The sequence below is a fragment of the Lolium perenne genome, chromosome 1 (genome assembly GCF_019359855.2).
Source record: "Lolium perenne isolate Kyuss_39 chromosome 1, Kyuss_2.0, whole genome shotgun sequence".
Lineage (NCBI taxonomy): Eukaryota > Viridiplantae > Streptophyta > Magnoliopsida > Poales > Poaceae > Lolium > Lolium perenne.
Genome location: NC_067244.2, coordinates 70,239,944 through 70,260,507, shown reverse-complemented (window position 1 = coordinate 70,260,507; position 20,564 = coordinate 70,239,944). Strand labels below are relative to the sequence as shown.

At 44.3% G+C, this 20,564-nt stretch overlaps 2 protein-coding genes across 21 annotated transcripts in view; both read right to left on the bottom strand.

Annotated features, from left to right (window-relative positions):
• The window catches only part of LOC127296618 (uncharacterized), a 37,343-nt gene extending 17,453 nt beyond the window's left edge, over positions 1-19,890 (bottom strand). The window contains exons 1-6 of one of the 3 annotated variants that reach the window (XM_051326794.1): positions 19,645-19,890; positions 18,676-18,857; positions 17,930-18,165; positions 16,738-17,844; positions 16,494-16,539; positions 16,295-16,392 (exon numbers count right to left, since the gene is read on the bottom strand). In XM_051326794.1, coding sequence (XP_051182754.1) covers positions 16,295-16,392; positions 16,494-16,524 — 129 coding nt within the window. In that variant the 5' untranslated portion in view covers positions 16,525-16,539; positions 16,738-17,844; positions 17,930-18,165; positions 18,676-18,857; positions 19,645-19,890. Of the gene's footprint in view, positions 1-16,294; positions 16,393-16,493; positions 16,540-16,737; positions 17,845-17,929; positions 18,166-18,675; positions 18,858-19,644 lie in introns of those variants that run through there. The other 2 variants (XM_051326786.1, XM_051326798.2) reach the window with 2 other exon arrangements.
• Positions 5,813-15,228, bottom strand: LOC127296643 (probable LRR receptor-like serine/threonine-protein kinase At1g63430). 18 transcript variants are annotated; one of them, XM_071828030.1, is made up of 18 exons: positions 14,670-15,219; positions 14,297-14,380; positions 13,882-13,934; positions 13,547-13,602; positions 13,308-13,443; positions 13,083-13,212; positions 11,676-11,831; positions 10,731-11,582; positions 10,582-10,658; positions 10,429-10,508; positions 10,082-10,192; positions 9,882-9,957; positions 8,900-9,047; positions 8,675-8,821; positions 7,137-7,219; positions 6,536-6,650; positions 6,298-6,440; positions 5,813-6,202 (listed from the first exon to the last, which is right to left on the bottom strand). In XM_071828030.1, exons 14-18 carry the CDS (start codon positions 8,748-8,750, stop codon positions 5,963-5,965), a joined length of 657 nt encoding a protein of 218 aa, XP_071684131.1. In that variant the 5' UTR covers positions 8,751-8,821; positions 8,900-9,047; positions 9,882-9,957; positions 10,082-10,192; positions 10,429-10,508; positions 10,582-10,658; positions 10,731-11,582; positions 11,676-11,831; positions 13,083-13,212; positions 13,308-13,443; positions 13,547-13,602; positions 13,882-13,934; positions 14,297-14,380; positions 14,670-15,219; the 3' UTR covers positions 5,813-5,962. The 18 variants fall into 18 exon arrangements, 17 of the variants coding, with proteins under 17 accessions (XP_071684131.1, XP_071684136.1, XP_071684134.1 ...); XM_071828035.1 differs by having other exon boundaries at positions 10,731-11,411; XM_071828033.1 differs by having other exon boundaries at positions 8,675-8,824; positions 10,731-11,831; positions 14,670-15,221.
• Positions 19,891-20,564: the final 674 nt, after the last annotated feature.

Below are 20,564 nucleotides of genomic sequence, written 5' to 3'. Positions count from 1 at the left end.
GCCAGACCATTATCATGAACCAATGGACTGGTGGAGTGGAGATGCTTGTTTGGTACACTGGCCAGCCAGCTGACCCAGGGATAACCGACAACCAAGAGGCAGAGCACAGTTTTAAGTGTGCACAAGAAAGAAGAGTGGTTGACACACATGTGGCGGATGGTTCGCCGGCAGGAGCTTCTGGGATCAGGAGGCTCAGGGCATCTCCAGCGGGGCGACGCAAACGGACGTTGTGCGACCGTTTGCGTCCGCGCCGACCGGAAATGCGTCTGCATCCAGCTTCAGCGGGGCGATGCATCGTGTCCGGGGCGTCCGCGGCGATGCAAACGCGGCGCAAATATGCGGCACGTTTGCGTCTCCGTGGATGCTGTGCGGTCGCACCAAGCGTCCCCTCGCTTCCCCCACGGGCCCACCTGGCAGCGATCTTGTATCAAGGGCATCGCTTCCGCGGCCAGTGCTTCCGCGGTCAGCGCTTCCGCGTCTGTCTGCGTCGCAGCCTTCGCCTTCAATGTCGCGGCTGCCTGTTCTGCGCGCGCACTGGCAGGCGGCGGCTAGTCTTCTGCGCCGCCTTCAATGGCATCGTATCCCGCGCGCGGCCGGCGTTAAAAGTCCACCGGCACAGTTCTTGCCCTCGCCTACACCTCCACTCCCGCCGCAGCACCATGGGGAAGAAGAAGAACGACTTCGAGGCATCCGGCAGCGACACCAAGAAGGAGCGGCCGGGCAGGGTGCTGCTTCCTGTCAGCGTGGGGAGGCTGATGCACGCGAACTGGACGCCGTGCGACGCCTGGAGGGACGTGCACATGCCTGGCGGCTAGCGGGTGCTACCGGCGGGTGCCCATCCCTCCGGTGCCTGCGCGCCGCGAACCAGAGAGGAGCACCGAGATCCGGCGAAGGAGGCGGTACCTGCCGCCGGACCTCCGCACCGATCCGGCGTATGCCATCGACTCCGATAGCTGGCGCACGTATCTCGTGTCCGAGAGGGATCGGAGGAGGGCGGGCTTCATGGGCGACAAGGACTTTCTCTTCGACCGTCCACCGCCGCCTCGTTCTTGAAGACAGCAGGCGCGGACGCATGCGCACCAGGCGCCGACGCCTGCGCAGTACGACGACGACTTCGACGAATACGTTGACGACGATGACTACATCGAGGCACTGGCGTACCACAACGAAGAGGTCAAGGACGACAGCGACGACTACGTCACGGTCGTCTTCCAGGATTGGCAGCTGGCCATGGCGGAGGGCCGCGAGTTCGAGTTCCCGGACAACATGACGGACGACGAGATGGCGAAGCTCGGCCTCCTCGTCTCCGAGAACGACCGATCTGTGCAGCCGCCGCTGCCCCGGTACGCCACCGGCTTCATGCCGTCGGGCCTATCGGAGGATGAAGCCCTACGACTGGCACTACAGGACTCGGCCGCGCCACAACCGCCGCCGTACAACCCCTGGGCTCCTCCTCTGCCGCCACATCCTTGGGCGCCTCCACCGCCGCCACAGCACTGGGCGCCTCCGCCTCTGCCACAGCCACAGCACTAGGCGCCTCCACCTCCAGCACCGCCGGCGCGCCGGGCATACGTTCCGCCGGTTCCCAACTGGCCGTGGACGGTACCGGAGCTCATCGTGCTCGACAGCGACGAGGAGAAGCAGTAGGCGCAGGCGTTTAGGGTTTATTTTCATGTGTTAAATTATGTAAATTATGTTTTCATGTTATAAAAAAAATAGTTCTCGAAATAATGCGTCATGCCGCTGGAGCCACCCGACGCAAACGGACGCGCGATCGATTTTGACCATTTCGGCCAAGCAAACAGACGCGCGCGGACATTTTCGGACGCTGAAATGTGTCGCCCCGCTGGAGATGCCCGATGACGGCTTTGGGTCATATCATTTCCCAAAGGCCAAGCTCGACCACAACGTGACTTTGCGGTCCTCGTCAGGCTCCTTCTCATGGCTGCTGGCATCGAGACTTGAAGGTACAGTTCATCTCTCCTATCATTAACTTGTCGCATGCATGCTCAGTCTAGAATGTGCAGAATTTGTTCTTACCATCTTTTGAATGTCCGGTAATAATCGAGCACACGTTTTCTTTAATACCTGTGTTGTACCAATATGTTTCCTTTAATGATGTGAACGATGCCCAGAAATAGGAGTACTCTAGTTGAATTCTATGATGACACGCTGCTGGTTTGGTGGTCATCTTAACACTCGAACAGGATTATTAAATCATACTCTCTCCGTCCTAAAAAAAGCCACTTAACTTTTTCTAGATACAAGCACAAGTTTCCTTTAATACCTGTGTTGTACCAATATGTTTCCTTTAATGATGTGAACAATGCCCAGGAATAGGAGTAGTCTAGTTGAATTTCTATGATGCACACGCTGCTGGTTTGGTGGTCATCTTAACACTTGAGCAGGATTATTAATCACATACTCCCTCCATCCTGACAAAGTTGAGCAGCTTTTTTAGGGACGGAGGGCGTAATACACTCATGTTTCGATTGTATGCTTCCCTTCTTTCATTTTATAAAATCTTTGCTCAATATGCTATAACTTATGGACTGCATAATCATCCTAAAGTATTGCATACCATTGCGAGTGGCAAGCACTTCAGTAGAATTTTGCATTATTCGATTTGTTTTTAGAAACTAGGTAGCTGAATTTCTATTTTCATGCACAAATTAGTGCATCAGAAAACAGCAAGGAGGCATTCTCATTGTTTTGGTAGGTTCATTAGCCTGCCCTTTTGTCATGTTGTTAAAATATCGATGTTCTCTTTGTTGATTACACTAAGATGGCGTCATGAATATCGATTATATGATTCAGTAAGTTGTAGGGAGCAGATCATACAACTATTTGAAGTTAGCCTCATCTTTATGGAAAAAAATTTAGATTACTCCATCGAAATATTATTAGCCTGACCCTAACCTTCTTAAACTGATATTATTTTTTTTTAAAAAAAAAAGCTAAACTCGTGTACTATTTTAGGCAAGGGTGTGCAACTTTGAAGTTTCAAGCCTTACACAAAAGAGGAATTGCAGCCTCTATCGACTGGAGAGAGAAGCACTGGTTGACACTCGGAGGAAAGACAAGGCTTGGTGGTCCCTGGGAGGGAAAAGTTGAAAGTGTACAATTGGTGGCAAAGGACTTGAGCTGCAGGTCGGCTGAAAAGGGGGCAATCGGACGTATCCGGTGCCAAACCAGAGCACATGCGGACAGAAGGAAGTCAAATCAGGCTATCAGAGCTGGTCAAACCGAGTTTTCAAGGCTATAGCAAAGCTTTTCAGGGCCTAGAAAAGCCCGCCCAAAGCACATGTATGTGTATGGCCAGGAACATGCCACATCAGCAGGAAACTGAAAATTGCGATATCTAGGGTGCCCCGAGCAGTCTTAATACGCGATTATTCATACCTAAACAAGCTGTCAAATACGAGCTCGGATGGATTATTCATAACCAGATCCGTGATAAAAGGAATATAAACACCAGATTTGTAATCTATAATAATTCGGACAGGAAACGAAGAAAAACATTGGTCCTAAGGGTAGGGTTTGTTACCTATGTCAAATACGAGCTCGGATGGATGGATCTCCACTTGACGGCATAGTAGGGTGGGGAGGAGGGCAACGCTGCTCGACGAGAGAAGGATTGAACTAGGGGTGGGGGTGGTTGACTTCGTCGGCGAGGAGGTGGAAGGCGCGAGGCAGCGAGGGGTGGTCCGCTCTTCAGGAGGGCCTGTGGTTATCACGCGATTTAGTTCTTGCCGGTGTGCGGGAAGGGGCGGCGGGGGGGGGGGGGGGGGGGGGGGGGAGAAGAGTGCGAAAACGCGAAAAAGATTACATTTCATTCATTGATAAGGTAAGAGACTATTTAACCTAGACAGGCTGGGTACAACTAGGAGTACCTTGATTTTTTGCAGAAAAGACTGGGTGCTCCCCTGATTTTGCAAGAACAGATTTTCTAAGGGCATTCCTTTACAACTAGGCCCGACCTGACGTTTCTCACTGAAATATCCTACGATATTCAGCTGTTCACAACAACAGACCTTGGCTCTTCACCAGTCTACAGATAAGAGCCTCTCAACAAGTCAAAGAACAAGGCAAGAAATGAAGGACAAGGTCGAAGAAGAAGCCCATGAAGCAAGAGGCCCATTAGGTGGATCCCTAGTTGGGCTAGTCCACCATGGACCATGGCCCATCTCCTCTCTTATCCACACTAGATGACCTGTTGCGCTATCGCGCAAAATGGCAAAATCAAGTCAGAATTTAAACTATAAGTTCTTAAGAATTAGTCCGGAATTTCACCGCTTTAGTATATCGCAGATACACCATCCCATCGAGGAGGTGCTACAAAAAGATATGACAATTTAGTACGATTTTGTAAAATATTTTACCTTTTATGCTTTTGTATAAGATCCCCCATATTATGGTTATTGTACCAAAAAAAGGTAGCATCATAAAAGAACTATTGCAAGAAGAATGTTTCTACTTAGTCTGAGTAGAAAGACAAAAGGCTTGGTTTGAGATTTTGAGCCCCTTAACCGATACCACGGAACCAGAAACTATTACAAATGTTCGCGTAAACAATTTCCACCACTATTCTCGGCTGATACCCTCATCCCCATCGCGATTTGGGCCCAGTCTCTTCCTCTTAACCTATCTCTCTACCCCTCCGCCTTGACCTCTAACACCTCCCTCCATTCCATCCACCCATCTAATCCGTTAACCAAGTACTCTGTCGTGGCCATCTACGCCATCAGCCACAACCATCCACGCCATCCACTACTCGCCCCAAGACATACCTAACACTTGATAGAGGACAAAACATATTAAACATTTCAAAATCCTAAGACAATATTTTGTCAATTCAGAATCCTAACACAATACAATTAGAGAAATAGTAGGAAATTTTAAAGAAATGTATTTCATATCGTCCTCTTCAAGCAGCTGCTTGACACGAGGGTAGGTGCCGGGAGACGTTGTGGAGGACGACACCGTCATGCAGGCAACGACATGTCTGAGGATGGCAAAACTTCTAAACCGACGGTGAAAAAAAATATAAATTACTTCTATACCTTATAGAGCCGATGTTTGCTTAGTTCAAGTTTCCTCACTTTCAAACGGAGGCCATGGCATCGACGGCGTGTCCCGCACACTTTCAAACAGATTGACCGCCATCGCCAGGGATTGACCATATCTTTTAAGATTAATCAGTTTATTAGAAAATCCGTTTGAAATATATAATCTACCAAGGTCAGATAATTATTACTCCGTACCATACTAATTTTAGAGCAACACTTTTGAGGTAGGAAGATATACTATAAGTACAAGCGAAGAAACACACCAATAATTTAGTAGTCGCGTAGAGTTGAACACGGTTAATTTAACTGGTTCCCATGATGGAAATGAAAGGTCCTTTAAACTGGGGCATGCTTTGCTACCATGGACACCTAAAAGGAAAATCATTATCACCATCGTGCTTTTGTAGAGTTATGTGCAAAATTGTTTGCGTTGTGAAGCACAACAAAAGTACTGATGCAAGCTTTGCAAGGTATCCTACGTGCCTAATCTGCTAATAAAAATAAAAATGCTAACAAAGCAAAGTAAACAATAAATTCAGCTGTATGTGAAACACCAGCCCATAATGTACATAAATAAGAAGGAAAAAAACCTGGTGTATGAATCTTATGCATTTCATAAAGCTGATAAAATCAAATCCTTGACAACATAGAACCTAACTGATTTGTCAAAATCTAACATCTCATAGCTGCAAATTACAATCTATTACAATATAACTGAGTGATTTTGTTAATTCAATAGAAAATGGAATAGAACTCATGGAGATATTAAGCACAAATTATAGCAGGGTGCATTCTAAACACAGTATCTTTAAATAAAACTTCAGAAAGGCCAAAAGTTGAGTAAAGAAGTTTAACAAAAGGCGAACAGTGCATAATCAAGCAGGCCCCAAACACTATAACCATGAGCTATGAATATACTTTACGCAGTCCACCACATCTTCTGTATCTTTGGAGAGTGAGGCTCGGCCGCTTCTCAGCTCCATCAGGATAACCCCTGAGGCAAATGTGTTGACCTGGACGAATGTGTTGACATGGACGTACACGATGCCGTTGAGAGGCCCGTTCTTGACAATGACATCAGAGCTGACAAACAGTTGGGAGGCGAGAACTCTAGACCTCTCAAAGTTGATTATCTGCGATACAAAAAACGCATTTCAGCTGTTACATCACATGAACATTTCGGTACCAACCACACTAAAGATGCCATGTTATAACCAAGAGACTGAACTGGAATGGACCTGGACGTCAACGCAGTAACGGCAAACAGAGGCTGCAGCTCCGTGTGTATGTGTCTTAGAATGCGCGCGTTGCTAAGCGCAATTTTCATCCAACCACAGCCAAGATAGCAGACACATCCTTCCCAGTCTGAAACTAAAAAATCAACAAACAGAGCTTATATGTTTTCAGTCAAATGGTATCATCCGCAGACACACAAGGTTGCAGTGCCGAAGACAATATCTGCTTACGAGTCCCATTTCGTTGGTACTCAAAGACAAGCATTCTTGAGAACGAATCAGACTCCTTGCAGCATGTCACCATCTTCACAAAGTGTTGGGGATCCAATTTAGTTATTTCTGTCACCTGAAGGATCCAAAATACAAGGAGATGTGATCAAAGAGCCATGTAAAATGTCCTGAACAAATTTACTTATTCTCCTGGACAAACGCAACCCAAAAAACATGAGTCACAAAACCATGAATACTGCTAGCTAGATGAACACAATTCAAAATCTCAGTGTAACTAATTAAGTTAGAGGTCGAGTAACAAAAAATAACAAGGTTTCCCTCTAGCATAAAAAGAGTGTGGTAGATATGATGACAACTCAACTCCTTTTACTTTACTAAAGACTGAAGCCAAAGGTTCCCTGCATCCGGTTCTTTGTTTAGTTATATATGGTAAGAGAATGCTGGTACAATCTAACATTGGTGCCTTATTAGCTGTTGTGGCTTCAACTATAGAACCAATCTCGTTTCTAGTCCAAATGTATAAATATACATGTAATGTAGAAGCGAGCTTAGAATTGGAAAATCGAAGCCTCATAAATCCAAGCAGTATATCTCTCCATACCTCTCTGTTCCCACTCTTTCCATGCAATGCTGAATGGATATTATCTTGAGAGTTCTTTGCTCGCCCATTCAGATGCCCGAACCCTTACAGCATAGTTCCAAGGTCAAGTTTCAAACTACCCCAAGCAAGACAAGAAGCAGTAGTGCATAACAGCGACTATTCATCAAGTCGATAACATAGACACATTCAAAATTGGCAGCACTAACCAGTCATGTGGCTAAGGTGAAGGGCACAATATCCCAGTTACAAAAACACATAACACTGTATTAGTGTAAATCAGATCAGACACCTTAAGCTATAAGCTACAAGATATCATTAACAACAAAACAAAATTGTCTCGGAAAAAGGACATTTTGACTTAAGCTATATGCAGATTCCGTGAGTTTGCAGAAAATGAGTTCTTAAACCTTTGGCTAGATTCCCTATTGCTTGAGTAGCTTCCACTGAAACAGCCTAATTAACATATGTAACTGTAACAAGCTGCAATAGGGAAAAAGCCCCAGGAAACAAGTGAATCAGAAACTACAAACATTATTAGAAGCATCTTTATGATAACACTCGGGATCGTAAATAGTTCTATGTACACTAACAACAATGGATTCTATCACAAAATGCCACCAAGGCAACTGAAGAACCTTCTCAAACAACGTAACACGGCAGCCCAAAGTATATATCGTGTTCCGACAGTTCCACTTTAATTTAGTATTCCAACACTACAAAACATAATATGGTCTCAAAGAAATTTCCAACACAACATAACACAAGTTACTTTCAGGCAAATGAATCAATGCATATCTGAGAAAAATTATGCAGGCAGTTTCAAGTGAAGTATTCACAGACATTTCCTGAAGTACACAGTACAAAACTCGATACAGGTCAAGAAAAATAATAAAAGCTGATACCTATACACCAATGTAAGGAAAGAAACAAATGATCCCAGAATGCATGATAAAAGGTGACAAAGAACATAAAAACAAGGCACATGCTGCAACGACAAGCAGAACGTGTATAATCTCTGTACGCGATCTTACAGTCATAGTTATAGTCTCGAAAAACGAAACCATACATTTCTTGCAAAAATCTGATCGCTTGCATAGTGGCCTGGTTGTAAGCGTCCAAAAAACCACAGAAGGTGATACTCCAAAAGAACTTCCTCCGCGGCACCACACCAACACAACCCCCAGGAAGTTCGGTGTGACATAGGACAGCTTGTCAAACATAAAAGGTAATTCAAGGAAAGCAGAAAACAAGCACAAAGCACGGTGCAAATGGAGTCTGGACTAAATCAAGCAAGGACTTTACACAAATCTAAAAGGCAGTGCATACATCATGAATGTAGGTTGATTAATTTGCAACACAATAAGGTGTAAACATTGTAAGCAAAACCATATAATGTATTGAACAAAGATCTAAACGCAAGAATAGCATGTAAGATAAGAAAGCAGCAGACACTATGTCTCTATATCGCTAACATATCTATGTGCATATAAGATATCAGAGATACTGGGCAAAAATAGATAGTGGATCAGAAATCTCACCAGGTACACGAAACGTGAAAAAGACCACAGCAAGTACCCACCATAATTGTATATCATTCCCAAGCCTGTATGCCATTATATTAGATCAAAAGCTCCATAGAAGTATGAATGATACAGTCCTATCATTCTCATCTGGCCAAGTGCACACTGCTGGCAACAGAGAATGGATATGCTCAAGTTCTATTGTAACAGACTTGACCATAAAAGGACAGTACTATAGCTTACGGATGAAATTTGATTCATCAAGGTCTTTGTCTTCAATTTGGTTGCTCGCTCCTGAAGCTCCAAAAGAACCTTGTCATTTATCCCAAAATTTGCATTCATGCATTCCACTGACCCAAAATATTTCAGTATTACTGGGGTCAATGTATATCTGAATACAAAGAAACACATATAAGTAATATATCTAAACGATTGGGAAGCCTGTAACTGTAAGAACATGACTAAGCTCACTAATTTGAAACAGTTCAGCATTGTAAACAAATACCCTAATTTTGTTCTTTAGCAGAAACAACGAGAAGCAGAGCACCTAGCTAGTAATCTTACTTCTGTACCGCTATTTTAAAAAATCTTGATATCTCATTGAGCTTACATTTGAAATAAATCCCACAGCCTGATGCTACATGAGCTAAACATATATATCAAGCAAAGGAAATGGAGAATCAGGCTGGCATAACTGACTATTGAAGTGCTATAGTGGGGCTTAAATGCAGACACAACCATAGAACAACATGTCATGCTAGAAAATACAACTCTGATATATCAAATTACAGATAAAAACTTGAACATAAAAGAGGAATCAGAATGACATGGGAATAGGGAATAGACCCTAGGCTACCAATCACACGGTCTGCGACTGAAAAAGTCTGAACAACTAATTAAGAACAATATACTTCAGACATATAAAATGTGAGGAGGCCAAGCCATATTTTACATCCCAGTAGCAGCATATAGCATTGCTTCAGGATAAACTAACGCAATTTTGCATCCAGCTAGACAAATCAGTTTCACCAACTTGCGATGCATCAATAGAATTAAAACAAAAGGGCCTTTCATATGTATTTAGTTGCAATCAGCAAATGGCAGCATTCTTGACAGTAATTACATATCCTGCTAGAGGTAGAAATAAGCATTATGTCACACTTATAAAACAACAAAGGATTAGTGAAAGAGAAAAAAAATGCATGTATACTATTAATCACCTCACCATGCCATCGCAAGAACTCGCAAGAACTCACGCCAAGCTCCGGCAGCAACCCTCCACTGTATTTCCCGCCTGCAGCCTGAAGAGAGGAGATATATATTCAAGCAAAATTATTGTGTGGAGACAACAGAGTACAAGAGACGAGGAAATATCGGTGTGGAAGATGCTATTGCTTGTACCAGCCACGGAAAATATGAACTCACATGTTGCCTGTTATCACCATTGGTAAGAATCTTCTGTACACCGAAAACCTAGCTGCAAGTTAGAAGATCCAAATTCCTGTGACTCTTCTTTTGCTCAAATCCATGCCAAAGCTGAAAAACAGCAGTGAACCATCTTCAACATCAACAGTTTTAATAAATGCATTTATGGAGAATGTCACCAGAAAATTTAGAAATAGTCAATACACATCCAAATATATATGCAGATCTAGAGCACATGAGCGTGGCCTGGCTCCAATATGTCTGCAATTCCTGAAATTTCTTGAAGGGGGGAGAAGTAGAATGGACGCAGGGCAGGGGTTCATCATGTAAATAAGAAAAATCTGTACCTTTTTGACTATGGCTGTGGTCGAGTCTTCCCTCCTCTGCCTGCCACACCTGCTTTCCCTCCTGCCATCTCAAGCGTCGCCTGATATGAGGAGAGAAAGTGAAATAGGAATCTGAGAGAGGGAAAATGCATTGAGAGGAAAAGGAGGCCTCACTGGTCGAGCCGTGGAGGAGTCCCTTGTCTCCTTTACTCGCCTGCTTGGTAGCTTTACCCCACATGTGGTCGCATCTGCTGAAAATGGAGAAACCCAAATACGTGAGAGGGAAAGAAAATCTGAGAGAAAGAGAGGAAGACGACGATGACCTCGCCGCTCGTGCCGACGGCCTCCTTCGGGACGCGCTCCTGCAGCACTTGCATGAGAAGGCAGCCAAAGATCAATGACCAGACGCCCTCTGGATGAGCCCGTCGAGCACCTTGAACCGCCTCTCGAGCTCGACGACATGCGAGGCCTCCTTGCGCTGCTGCGCCGCGGCACACCTGGCCTCCTGCAGCATAGCGAGGAGCTCCCCGGGAACCCCGTCCGCCGCCGCGCCGCCTCTCCTGCCAGACCTCAGCCAGGCGCGCCTCCTCCTTCGCGTCCGTCGCGGCCAGCACCACCATCGCTGCCTCGACCTCAACCTCCTGCTGCGTCACGAGAAGCTCCCGGGGACCGCGTCTGCCACCCGCTGTCGCGCCGCCTCCTCCCGCCCGTCCTCGGCCAGGCGCGCCTCCTCCTACGCGTCCGCGCCGCGCGACCAGCACCGCCGCTGCTTGCTCGACCTCAACCTCCTGCTGCTTCACGACGAGCTTCCCGGGGACCCCATCCGCCGAGCGATTGGAGGGCGAGGGAAGAGGGGGCGGCCGATTGGGGAGGAGGAGAGGATGCAGGGATTGGGGAGGATGAGAGGATGCGGGGATTGGGGAAGTGGTTTTCACCGATCTAGGTTTTCACCGTACAGGAAAATGATGGTGACGCTCGCGATAGCGCTTGGCTGCCTCCGACCGCTGGACCAGACACGTATTCAACCCCACATGTCATGGACTCACTTACAAGCTGAACGAGTGAAGAAAGAAATGACTGAATCTAACGGCTGGAGTAGAAAGTGGGGCAGTTCAGAGTGGATCGAACGGCCAACGAAGACTGCCCCCTGGAGACCATCTCCCTGGCCGGGTACTCTTGGAACATTTATAGAAGTAATTCTTTGAAATATGCACCACACAATCCAATATTCTCTTTATATTTGACTAATATGGTGCAAGTGGATATACCTTACTGAATAGGTACCATCTTTAGAGCTGTTTGAACCGCACAAGAGTCCCAAGAAAAATCATCCATTTGGCAGTGCTCCTTCGTGTTTCCCTGAGTCTTCAGAATGCATGCAGCCAATCCAAACTAAAAACTTCAAAAGGCCTGAATATTATGACCTGCAAGGTTTAAATTGCAGTTATATGATTTGCACTTGTAAAGCTTGAAAACAGCGTTGCTATGAAATACAAATTGGTAGGATTTAAAGCAATATATTTATGTCCATACTAATGAGCAGTTACCTTGTTACCATTCTGAAAAATTTGCACACTCAAGATGCATTGAAATGAACTATATATACTCGAACTCCTTGGTAATTGGTGGTAGGCGTACATACTCAACATAGTAAAAATCGGGCATCTATAAACTTAGGATTTTAATAGTTAATCTGTCGGGAAAATAATGTACTTTTATATATGCATGAATCATGATATTAAAACTTTTAATAGGAAAAGATGAAAAAGAAAAAAAAATCCTAAACACCAACGCACACAATTCAGCATAGACAATGAACAAACAAAATCTCTAGTACCGCTATAGAGGCGTTCTTAATCTTTGCTGGTAACGCCACAGTCCAAGCTAATGTACATCGCTATCTCGGCGAAGAACTTAAGAGGGGAAAAAGACCACCATTGATGGGTAAGTAAAAGAGCCACATTATTAAAATTTTCATTGGTAATCCACACATTTAGCTTCTTCACCACCCTATTAGCTTAACAACTTAACGGTTGACACCCTGTATGTTAATATGGAAACATATATTTAGATAACTTTATAAAATCAAAGCAATTCCTCTTAACTTGGATGAGCCCTACATTCTTGGTATGTATATACACTTTTGTTTATATTGTGACCCTCGGCCAAAAACTATCCCATGCTCATAGTGTTTTTATTTCAAAGACATCAGCAGGACATCCAAGTCAATAACTTATAGATGGGCAATTCTACCACTTTTTGATTTCATTGATAAGTTTGGATAGGCAGGGCTCTCCCAAAATCCATGTGATTCTACCATTCTAGCAGCAGTGAGTTTAACTCCCAAATGCATGAACACTTTATACGGGAAGCAGAGCAGGGACAAAGCAAACCTCTGGAATTTTAGACATTGCGTGAAATACTTTACCTCCTTGTACAGAAACAAAAACTGAAGAAACCATAACATGAAGTTATTACTTCACTAATGTTAATTAACTCTAATACTTATAACTGAAGCACCATGAAGCCTAACAGAAAAAAAGGGCAGGCTGCAAATTTCATAAAAACCGAACTGAGATCTTATATTCCAATCACATGATCAGTTTCTCTGATCTCACTTCCATGAACAAAGGTACTGAAAAGATGGTTAGAGAACATCGAGAGCAAACCCATACCGGAGCTTAATTTGGCATGTATCCTAGTGAAGTGGCTAAGAGCTTCCTATACTGATACAGTGGGCGAGGAGGAGGAGCCAACATCTTTAGTGAATTAAAGAATCCTTCTGTGGAAGCTTTTCAGCTATATCTGACATGGAATTATACATGCAAACTCATAAAGTGTTAGTATAAATATGACTAAAAGCCAAATCAATTTACAGGGCTTCATTATTCAGAACGGACCTTCAGACCTCTATGATAAGACTCCTTTGATATGGCAATAATCAATGGCATCAATAAACAGTGGAACGGTGGCGATATTACTCGGCTCAAGCGGGAACTTTCAGAATGCCATCGCCACTGCTTCCCATTCTTTGCTCTATTTATCAACATTAGGCCATTAGATAAATGCAAAATCAACTATACATGGAAATACATGGTTAAATTCCAAGCTTGAGACGGAAATAAGGTTGACATCTTACCAGGTCCAATCATGTACATCATGAACTCGTGGTTTACTTTGAACAAACCTGCAATACTGAAATAACACCATTGGAACCAAACGTAAAGTGAACATTTTGCATTTACTCAAGCTCAAGGAAACTGCATAGTACCTTTTCTTGTGATGTGTTTAAGAATTTTGCTAGGCACATTTTGGTAACACACAACTATATGGTACTACTTAATAGTTGCTTAAACACCACTACAACAAGCTAAGGGAAATCAGCTATGCAAGTGAGTAGCATATACTTTAGGTACCCGTCAGCAACAAGGTCAGCTATGCTCTGAAGAACACATTCAAATTATCCTAATATACCTGTGGCCACCCTCAAGACTCAAGACAGAAATGTTCGATGCTCCATCCAACCTCTGCATGTCAGTAAGGTAAAATCAATATTAGCGTCATGATAAAGCTTTCTAAAATATTTGAGTACAAAAAATAGGTGCAAGAGTATATGAACAATTCAACATCAAACAATATATGCTGAGAGAGCTCACACTTTCCTACCAGAAAAAATAATAGTAATAGAAAACAGAGGTCACACCTGACAGAAACTACAAAATGACAAGGATAATAGAGTTCAGATTTCACATTAACTATACTATGACCAGGAAAAGCAAATGATTCTCGCCAAATGAAACTTTGGCATAATCAGCCATACACTCTCAAGAACTGAAGGTCAGCCACTCGGCCACATCGCAGATACTAAAGAGGAGGACAAATATATTACCAGCAGAAGAAAATGGTCGGCAATAAGCTTGGAAAACTTGAATCATCGGAGCAGATCATTGGCTTGCATCGACCATTGCAGAATCTGTACCCAAAAATAATTTCCAGTTCAAACCAAAGCACACAGAATCTAGATTTAGTGGCAAAGAGAGTTGGACACGGATAAAGAGGGGAGAAAATCCTAGAGGACCTGAAAGAAAGTGGAGTAGAGAGAGAGAGAGAGAGAGAGAGAGAGGGGAACATATTTAGGCTCACTGCTCACTTGGGCATATATCTCCCAAAGAAGTTTCCCTCGGCACTCCATCTAATCTAGGCCGGCCCAAGGAGAGAGGGCCAGCGGTGGCATGGCTCGGCGAGAAGCTTTGGAACCTCACCTGCATCGGCGGCCGCAGGTCGCTGCTGCTCACACGGAGAGGACATGTGGGCGTCGAAGATGAAGCAGCGGTGAAGGAGATCAGTCCGCCCGATGACAGACTTGTTCCCGCAGCGGAGTCCCTCCTTCACGCGGAGACGGCGGACGCCTTCCCGTCCTCGAGCCCTCCTCTTTCCCTTCTCGTCCCTCCTTGTCCTGGCTCTTAACCCTACACCATGCCTTCTCCCTCCCCATGGCTGCGCTGCCTCCCGCCTCGCGACGAGCATCTCCGCGACAGGATGAGATGTGCCAGAGGCGGCGCGCCACCATGGCCATCACATCCGGTGCCGTCCGCTCGCCGCCGGGATTCCCTCCTCCGGCCGCCTTGTCCCACCCGCCACCACGTTGTTCCCCATGGCTTAGCCCGCCACGAAGGAGCCGGCGGCGAGCGTCCATCAACGGACTCACGGGAGCAGAGGCGAGGGTCGGGCGGCGGTAGGCGCGGGGAGGCGGGGAGAGAGGAGGTGTGGGTTGGAAGAAGGAAGGAGTTAGCGGCAGATATTTTCCCACGGTGAGATCTAGGGTTTCACCGCTTGGCACGAAAACGAGCGACGCAAAAACTCACGGGTCGCTGCCTCTGTTCGCCGGCCCCGTGCGCGATCCGGTCCCGCTCGTCATTGACTATCCAGAGAAGCAAGAAGTAGCAAAAATAATCACTCATCCAACGGTTGAGGTGAAAAGTGGGGGTGAAGCTGGTACGGCCTGGCCAAAATCAACGAACCAGATTGATGTGCCCCTTTGAAGCCCTCCAATGAGCGAGTAGTCTAGGAACATTTATAGATAGAATCCCTCATAGACTATGGACCAAGTTTTACCATTGTACCCATCCTACCTACCACCATGAAGGGGCCTTGGTCTTTTGCCAAGGACCCCCTCCATATATAAACCCCCCAAGGGAGTGAAGGGTTCATTCACCTCATACATCAATACAAGGGGAGAGGGCTAGAGCTTCAAGCCTTGTTTGGGGAGCTATAGTCTTGAGTTTGAGAAGCCTTGTTCGACTTGGAACAATGTTGTGTGGGACCTTGACTTTGCCCCTAGGAAGCGTTTCGGCCCGCGGTCCATGATCAAACCCTTCGTCGCTCTCCTAACGTAGAATTAAGCCGTGCTCCATCGAGACGGCCCAACCTACTGAAAAAACAATCGTGACAACTCGTCATAAGGCCGGCGTACACAACCCTTACTAATTATTAAACACTCGCTAATCGACCACGTCACTCGAGACACCCCCAAATCGACCGTCGTCCAATTTCAACAACAATGCCATCATCCCATAGATTATATCCTTCAGCTGTTTCAGTTCCAAAGAAAATTTGGCACACCATTGCATCAATATCCAAATACCAGGCCTTAGAGAAGGTGTAGGCTAAGTTCAAAACTTCAATTCTATGTTTCAGAAAAACACTTGGATGCAAACTCAGATGGCAAAACTCTTAACGAACAGGGTATGATATATGTTGGTTAATTCTACATCCAACCAAGATATATCATGCGCGCTGCAGAATCACCTAGAACATTTGCTAGGAAACAAACTAATAAAATTGGAGAAGGTAAAATCAGCATGACGCAAAAAAGCAAAAGCAATACCAGCGTATGCATTGGCATCCTCTCATGATACTGCCACCAAAAGCTTACAATATCCTCTCCTTGGCATCCTCTGACTAAACAGATTCCGCAATAGAAGCCTATAGTGGGATTACATGAATCAATCAATAGAAAACAGATACGATTGGTGTTCTCAGATATGGTTGGTGTTCTCAAGGAAAAATCATGTAGTTGGCATTACCTGCAGGTGACTTTAAAGGGCAGAGGGGCATGTGCAGAGTGGTTTACTACAAGTGACCATCAGGTACAAAAACCAAACTGTATTAACTGGTGTAGACCACATTTACAAGAAAAGTTGCTAAGATGTCTGATTCTAAGAACAATCAGAATGTTTAGAACCAGAAAACAATAAAGTGCTCCAATCATGCAATTTAAACTGAATGCATGCAGGGAAATAGAGAGACTTGTGAGGAAGAAGAGGTTACCATGGATTTGTTGATACGTCCTTGATAGCAGAAGGCTGATTACGAGGCCCTCACGATAGTGTACAAATCTGGCCTTGGTCGATGGCATGCGGCAGAGTAGATACAGCCCACACTGGGGAAAAAGTTCCCACGCGACAGCAGCGTCAATCCATGCCAGGCGGTGTACATCTCAAGCAAGCATGTCGTTGGCAGCCTAGGTGAAGGTCTAATGTGAAGCTTCATTGGCTCCGGCGTAACCAGACGAGGCTGCGATTGGCCCCAACTACAATAGGGAGGCAATGGTGGCCCAGTTGAAATGCATTTAGTGAAGTAGGAGGGCGCTCATAGGAGAATAATGCAGGAAGGGCAAAGCAAGAAGCAACAACAGTGCGGGTGAAATGCCCATCCATTATGAAGACATGAGGAAACGCACACAGTGAAATGCAGGTTGTGATGATGTGGCAGGCTAAAAAATTAGAGAATTCCAGGTAGTGGAGTGCAAACATATGGGATATAGAATTACCCTTCAAAAATCCTAAATAATTAGCTACCCTGAATTGAGATTTTATCTATAAGAAATCACCAAGGCATCAATAATTCCTTTATTCTTCATGAAGATTGCTTTCTCATGCACCCATATTTATGAGAATAAACCACCCATGCATGGTAAGAAGTACAATTGTAAGACATGTCAGCTAGAAAAAGTTAATGCAACAGCATGCTAACAATCATTACCTACTACCTTGTCATCAGGTACTTCAGATTAAACACAGCCTAGTTGTTTATTACTATCTCCCTTCCGTAATATAAGGCGTATAAATTTTTCCTCAAGTCAAACGAGCTAGAGTTTGACCAAGTTCATAGAAAAAATATATCGAGAACTATGATACTATATAAATACAAGATGAAAATGTATGTCACGGTGTATCTAATGGCATCGATTTGGCATGATAGATATTCATAGTTTTTTCTAAAAACTTGATTAAAGTTTACATTGTTTCACTTTTGAAAAAAAAATACACGGAACAGATATAGCATAAAATTCAATTCGTTGGCCTATGATCATTGAAAATGAATCATTTTCCCTCTAATCTTCTCCAGGTACCAAAGGAGATGTTTGGCCTCATACTGCAGTATTAGAAAATAGGTTCTTCATTTAGCTTATTAATATTGAGCAGAAAAAAAAATAGATTAACTCTGAGCAACATATTACCTCAAATTTGGATTTGCTGGAACCTTTTCTACTTTAGGCATATCCCCAGCTCTATTTCTTAATGTATTGGGCAGAAAGGTGCCTTTCCAGTAGTGTTTTTGATAATTGTATGGTCTTTGCTGTTAAGTAGTGTTATTTTCACCTTAGTGCAAGATTCAGGTGTTGTGGTTCCAGCCATTTATGGAAGATGGAGCCTGTATTGTGCAATATCATGGCTCCTAGGATGCCGAGTTTACCTAACAAAATATGGAAAAAATTAAATAAACAAACAAGATGTATAAACTGAATAGAGAAACAGCAAGAATTAACATCTTATATATCATCTCTAGAATAGAAATATCAGTTCGAGAGAGGTATATATTTAAAAAAAAACATAGTTCCTAACATTTTTGGTAACAAAAGGTCTGGCAGAAATACTACTCGAAAGAACAAAATAACAAAATATTACTTCAGAGAAAATAATGAGAATCATTTCACACTTAACTTATCCAAGGAAACACAACAGGGACCAGTGGAGAAAAAAAAAACAGGGACCAGCTATTCACAGGCCTAGGATATGGGATCTACCATATCCATCTTGACCCAAATGTGTGATTCCCAAATGTGAAAGAAAAGAATGAAAATCATTTCACGCTAAACTTATGAGAGGAAGCACCGGAAAGAAAAGGGTATATGAAAACTCAAGTGACCGGTGGAGAAAAATCAGCAGGGACCAGCTATTCACAGGCCTAGGATATGGGCTCTACCATGTCCACCTTGATCCAGCCTCTTGTTTCTAGAAGACCCCTTGATCCAGCCTGACACTTATTCCCAAATGTGCAGTTTTCAGTAGGTTCATGTTCTCTCTTTTGTGGCTTTGGTACGTGCCATCTTGTTACTGAAAAATCTTTGTTCAGCTTACCATCAGTCATGGCACAGGGAACAAACCCTGCAGTGTAGATAAATAAACAAAGTAATTTGCTACTAGGGTATTATTAGTTAATCGCCGAACACTAAAATACAAGTTCAAAGTTTTTTCTAGAAAACACAAGTTCAAATCTATGACATAGCTAGTTTACCCTTTTTTTTCCACACGAAACCCACCACAGTGGGATCGATTTCCATTAAAAGACATAACAGAAAGGACAACGAAAAGCATCCAGGTGCAACAACAAAAGTAAAGCGCTGCGGCGCTGCCTACTGCTAGCGTAAACAACTCCAAACTTAAACAAGTTCTGGAGGAACTGGGGATAGCTAGTGTACCGTGGCTGATTGGGCTGCAAACTTGAGTGCATGGTGAGCTTCAGTAGTTCATTGTGAGTAGATGGGAAAGTGGCAACGAGAATTACTCCTACTACGGATATGTTATTGCACTGATCTCATATCACCCTAAATGTGAAATCCAGCAAAATGAACTAAAATTACTCGTATCAAAAGAGGCAAGAAAAGAAGCTACCGAATAATATTAAAGTATTTAGGCAGATAAGAAGCAGGTCCAGACTGCAAAGCAAAAAAGATTGGATACCAGAGAGATGGGCCTATCAGGAACTTCCTGCAGGCTATAATCTACTTCAAGGCTATAATCTCCAATTGGGATTTCCGTAGAAACTTTGTGCTACTCCTAAATTATATATGCCTCCATTCCAGGCTATTCGAAACACTGAAGGAGATAGGCCGACATCACCGGTGCTCAACTACTAATATATATGGAAGGGGACGAAGACGAGAGGACACACCGTCGGGATGGAGCAGGCCAGGTCGGCCGGTCCTACGCCGGGATGGAGGCCGTTGCTGGCGGTCGAACGCCAGGATGTAGGCGGGAGAGGGACGCTGTGGCAGCGGTCAGAATACGGCGCCGGGGGCGGCGCTCGCGTAGTGACGCGTACGCAGCTCGGTGGAGGACGCCGAAGGCGGCGCTCAATGGAGGACACGGTGCTAGCGGGAGGGCGCGTCGTGAAATCGCGGCGGAGAGGAGAGCGGCGTTTTGGTGATTCCTTTTTAGCAAAGCATTTAAGCCCTTGTTCGGTTAATCCTCATTCATCGGGTTTTTCGGATTTGCTAATTTTCAGTTGAAAAAAGTTCATTTTTCATCCTTAAACTTTCACTAGAGTTTACTTTTAATTCTAAATATTTCATTTGGTACAAAATAGACCTTAAATTTTACTAACACACACAAACACATGGTTGTGCTGAGTTTTTTTTTAGGGAAAAAAAAAACAAAATCTTTATATGAAGATGCGTACAAATTTAAGACGCTCGGCCTATATGGCTATCTCGCCTACTGTGCGCTACAACATCCCTCGTGCCTGGCACTATAAGTAGAATTAACTTTAGTGCTTAGCAAACTTGATAGCCATCAGTCCCCTAGCGTAAAACCTAGGGTTTCTCTGTCCTCCGATGGCGCCGTCCGTCGAGAGTAGCTTCTGGCCATGTTCTATCCTTGAAAAGCATGGCGGACAAAGGGGAATCAAGCGGAACTTGTTTTGATCAGATGGATGATCTGCTAAGCTGTCTAAACCTCAGGCAAGCCCATTGTAGGAGGAAGCACTGTAGCAAATATGGTTGGCATTTTTTATAGCAATGGTGTTGGTACAAATTGAAGTGGGCACCCCAGGGAAGGTGCAAGCCCAGAAAAAATCCAAGACAGGGCAAGATA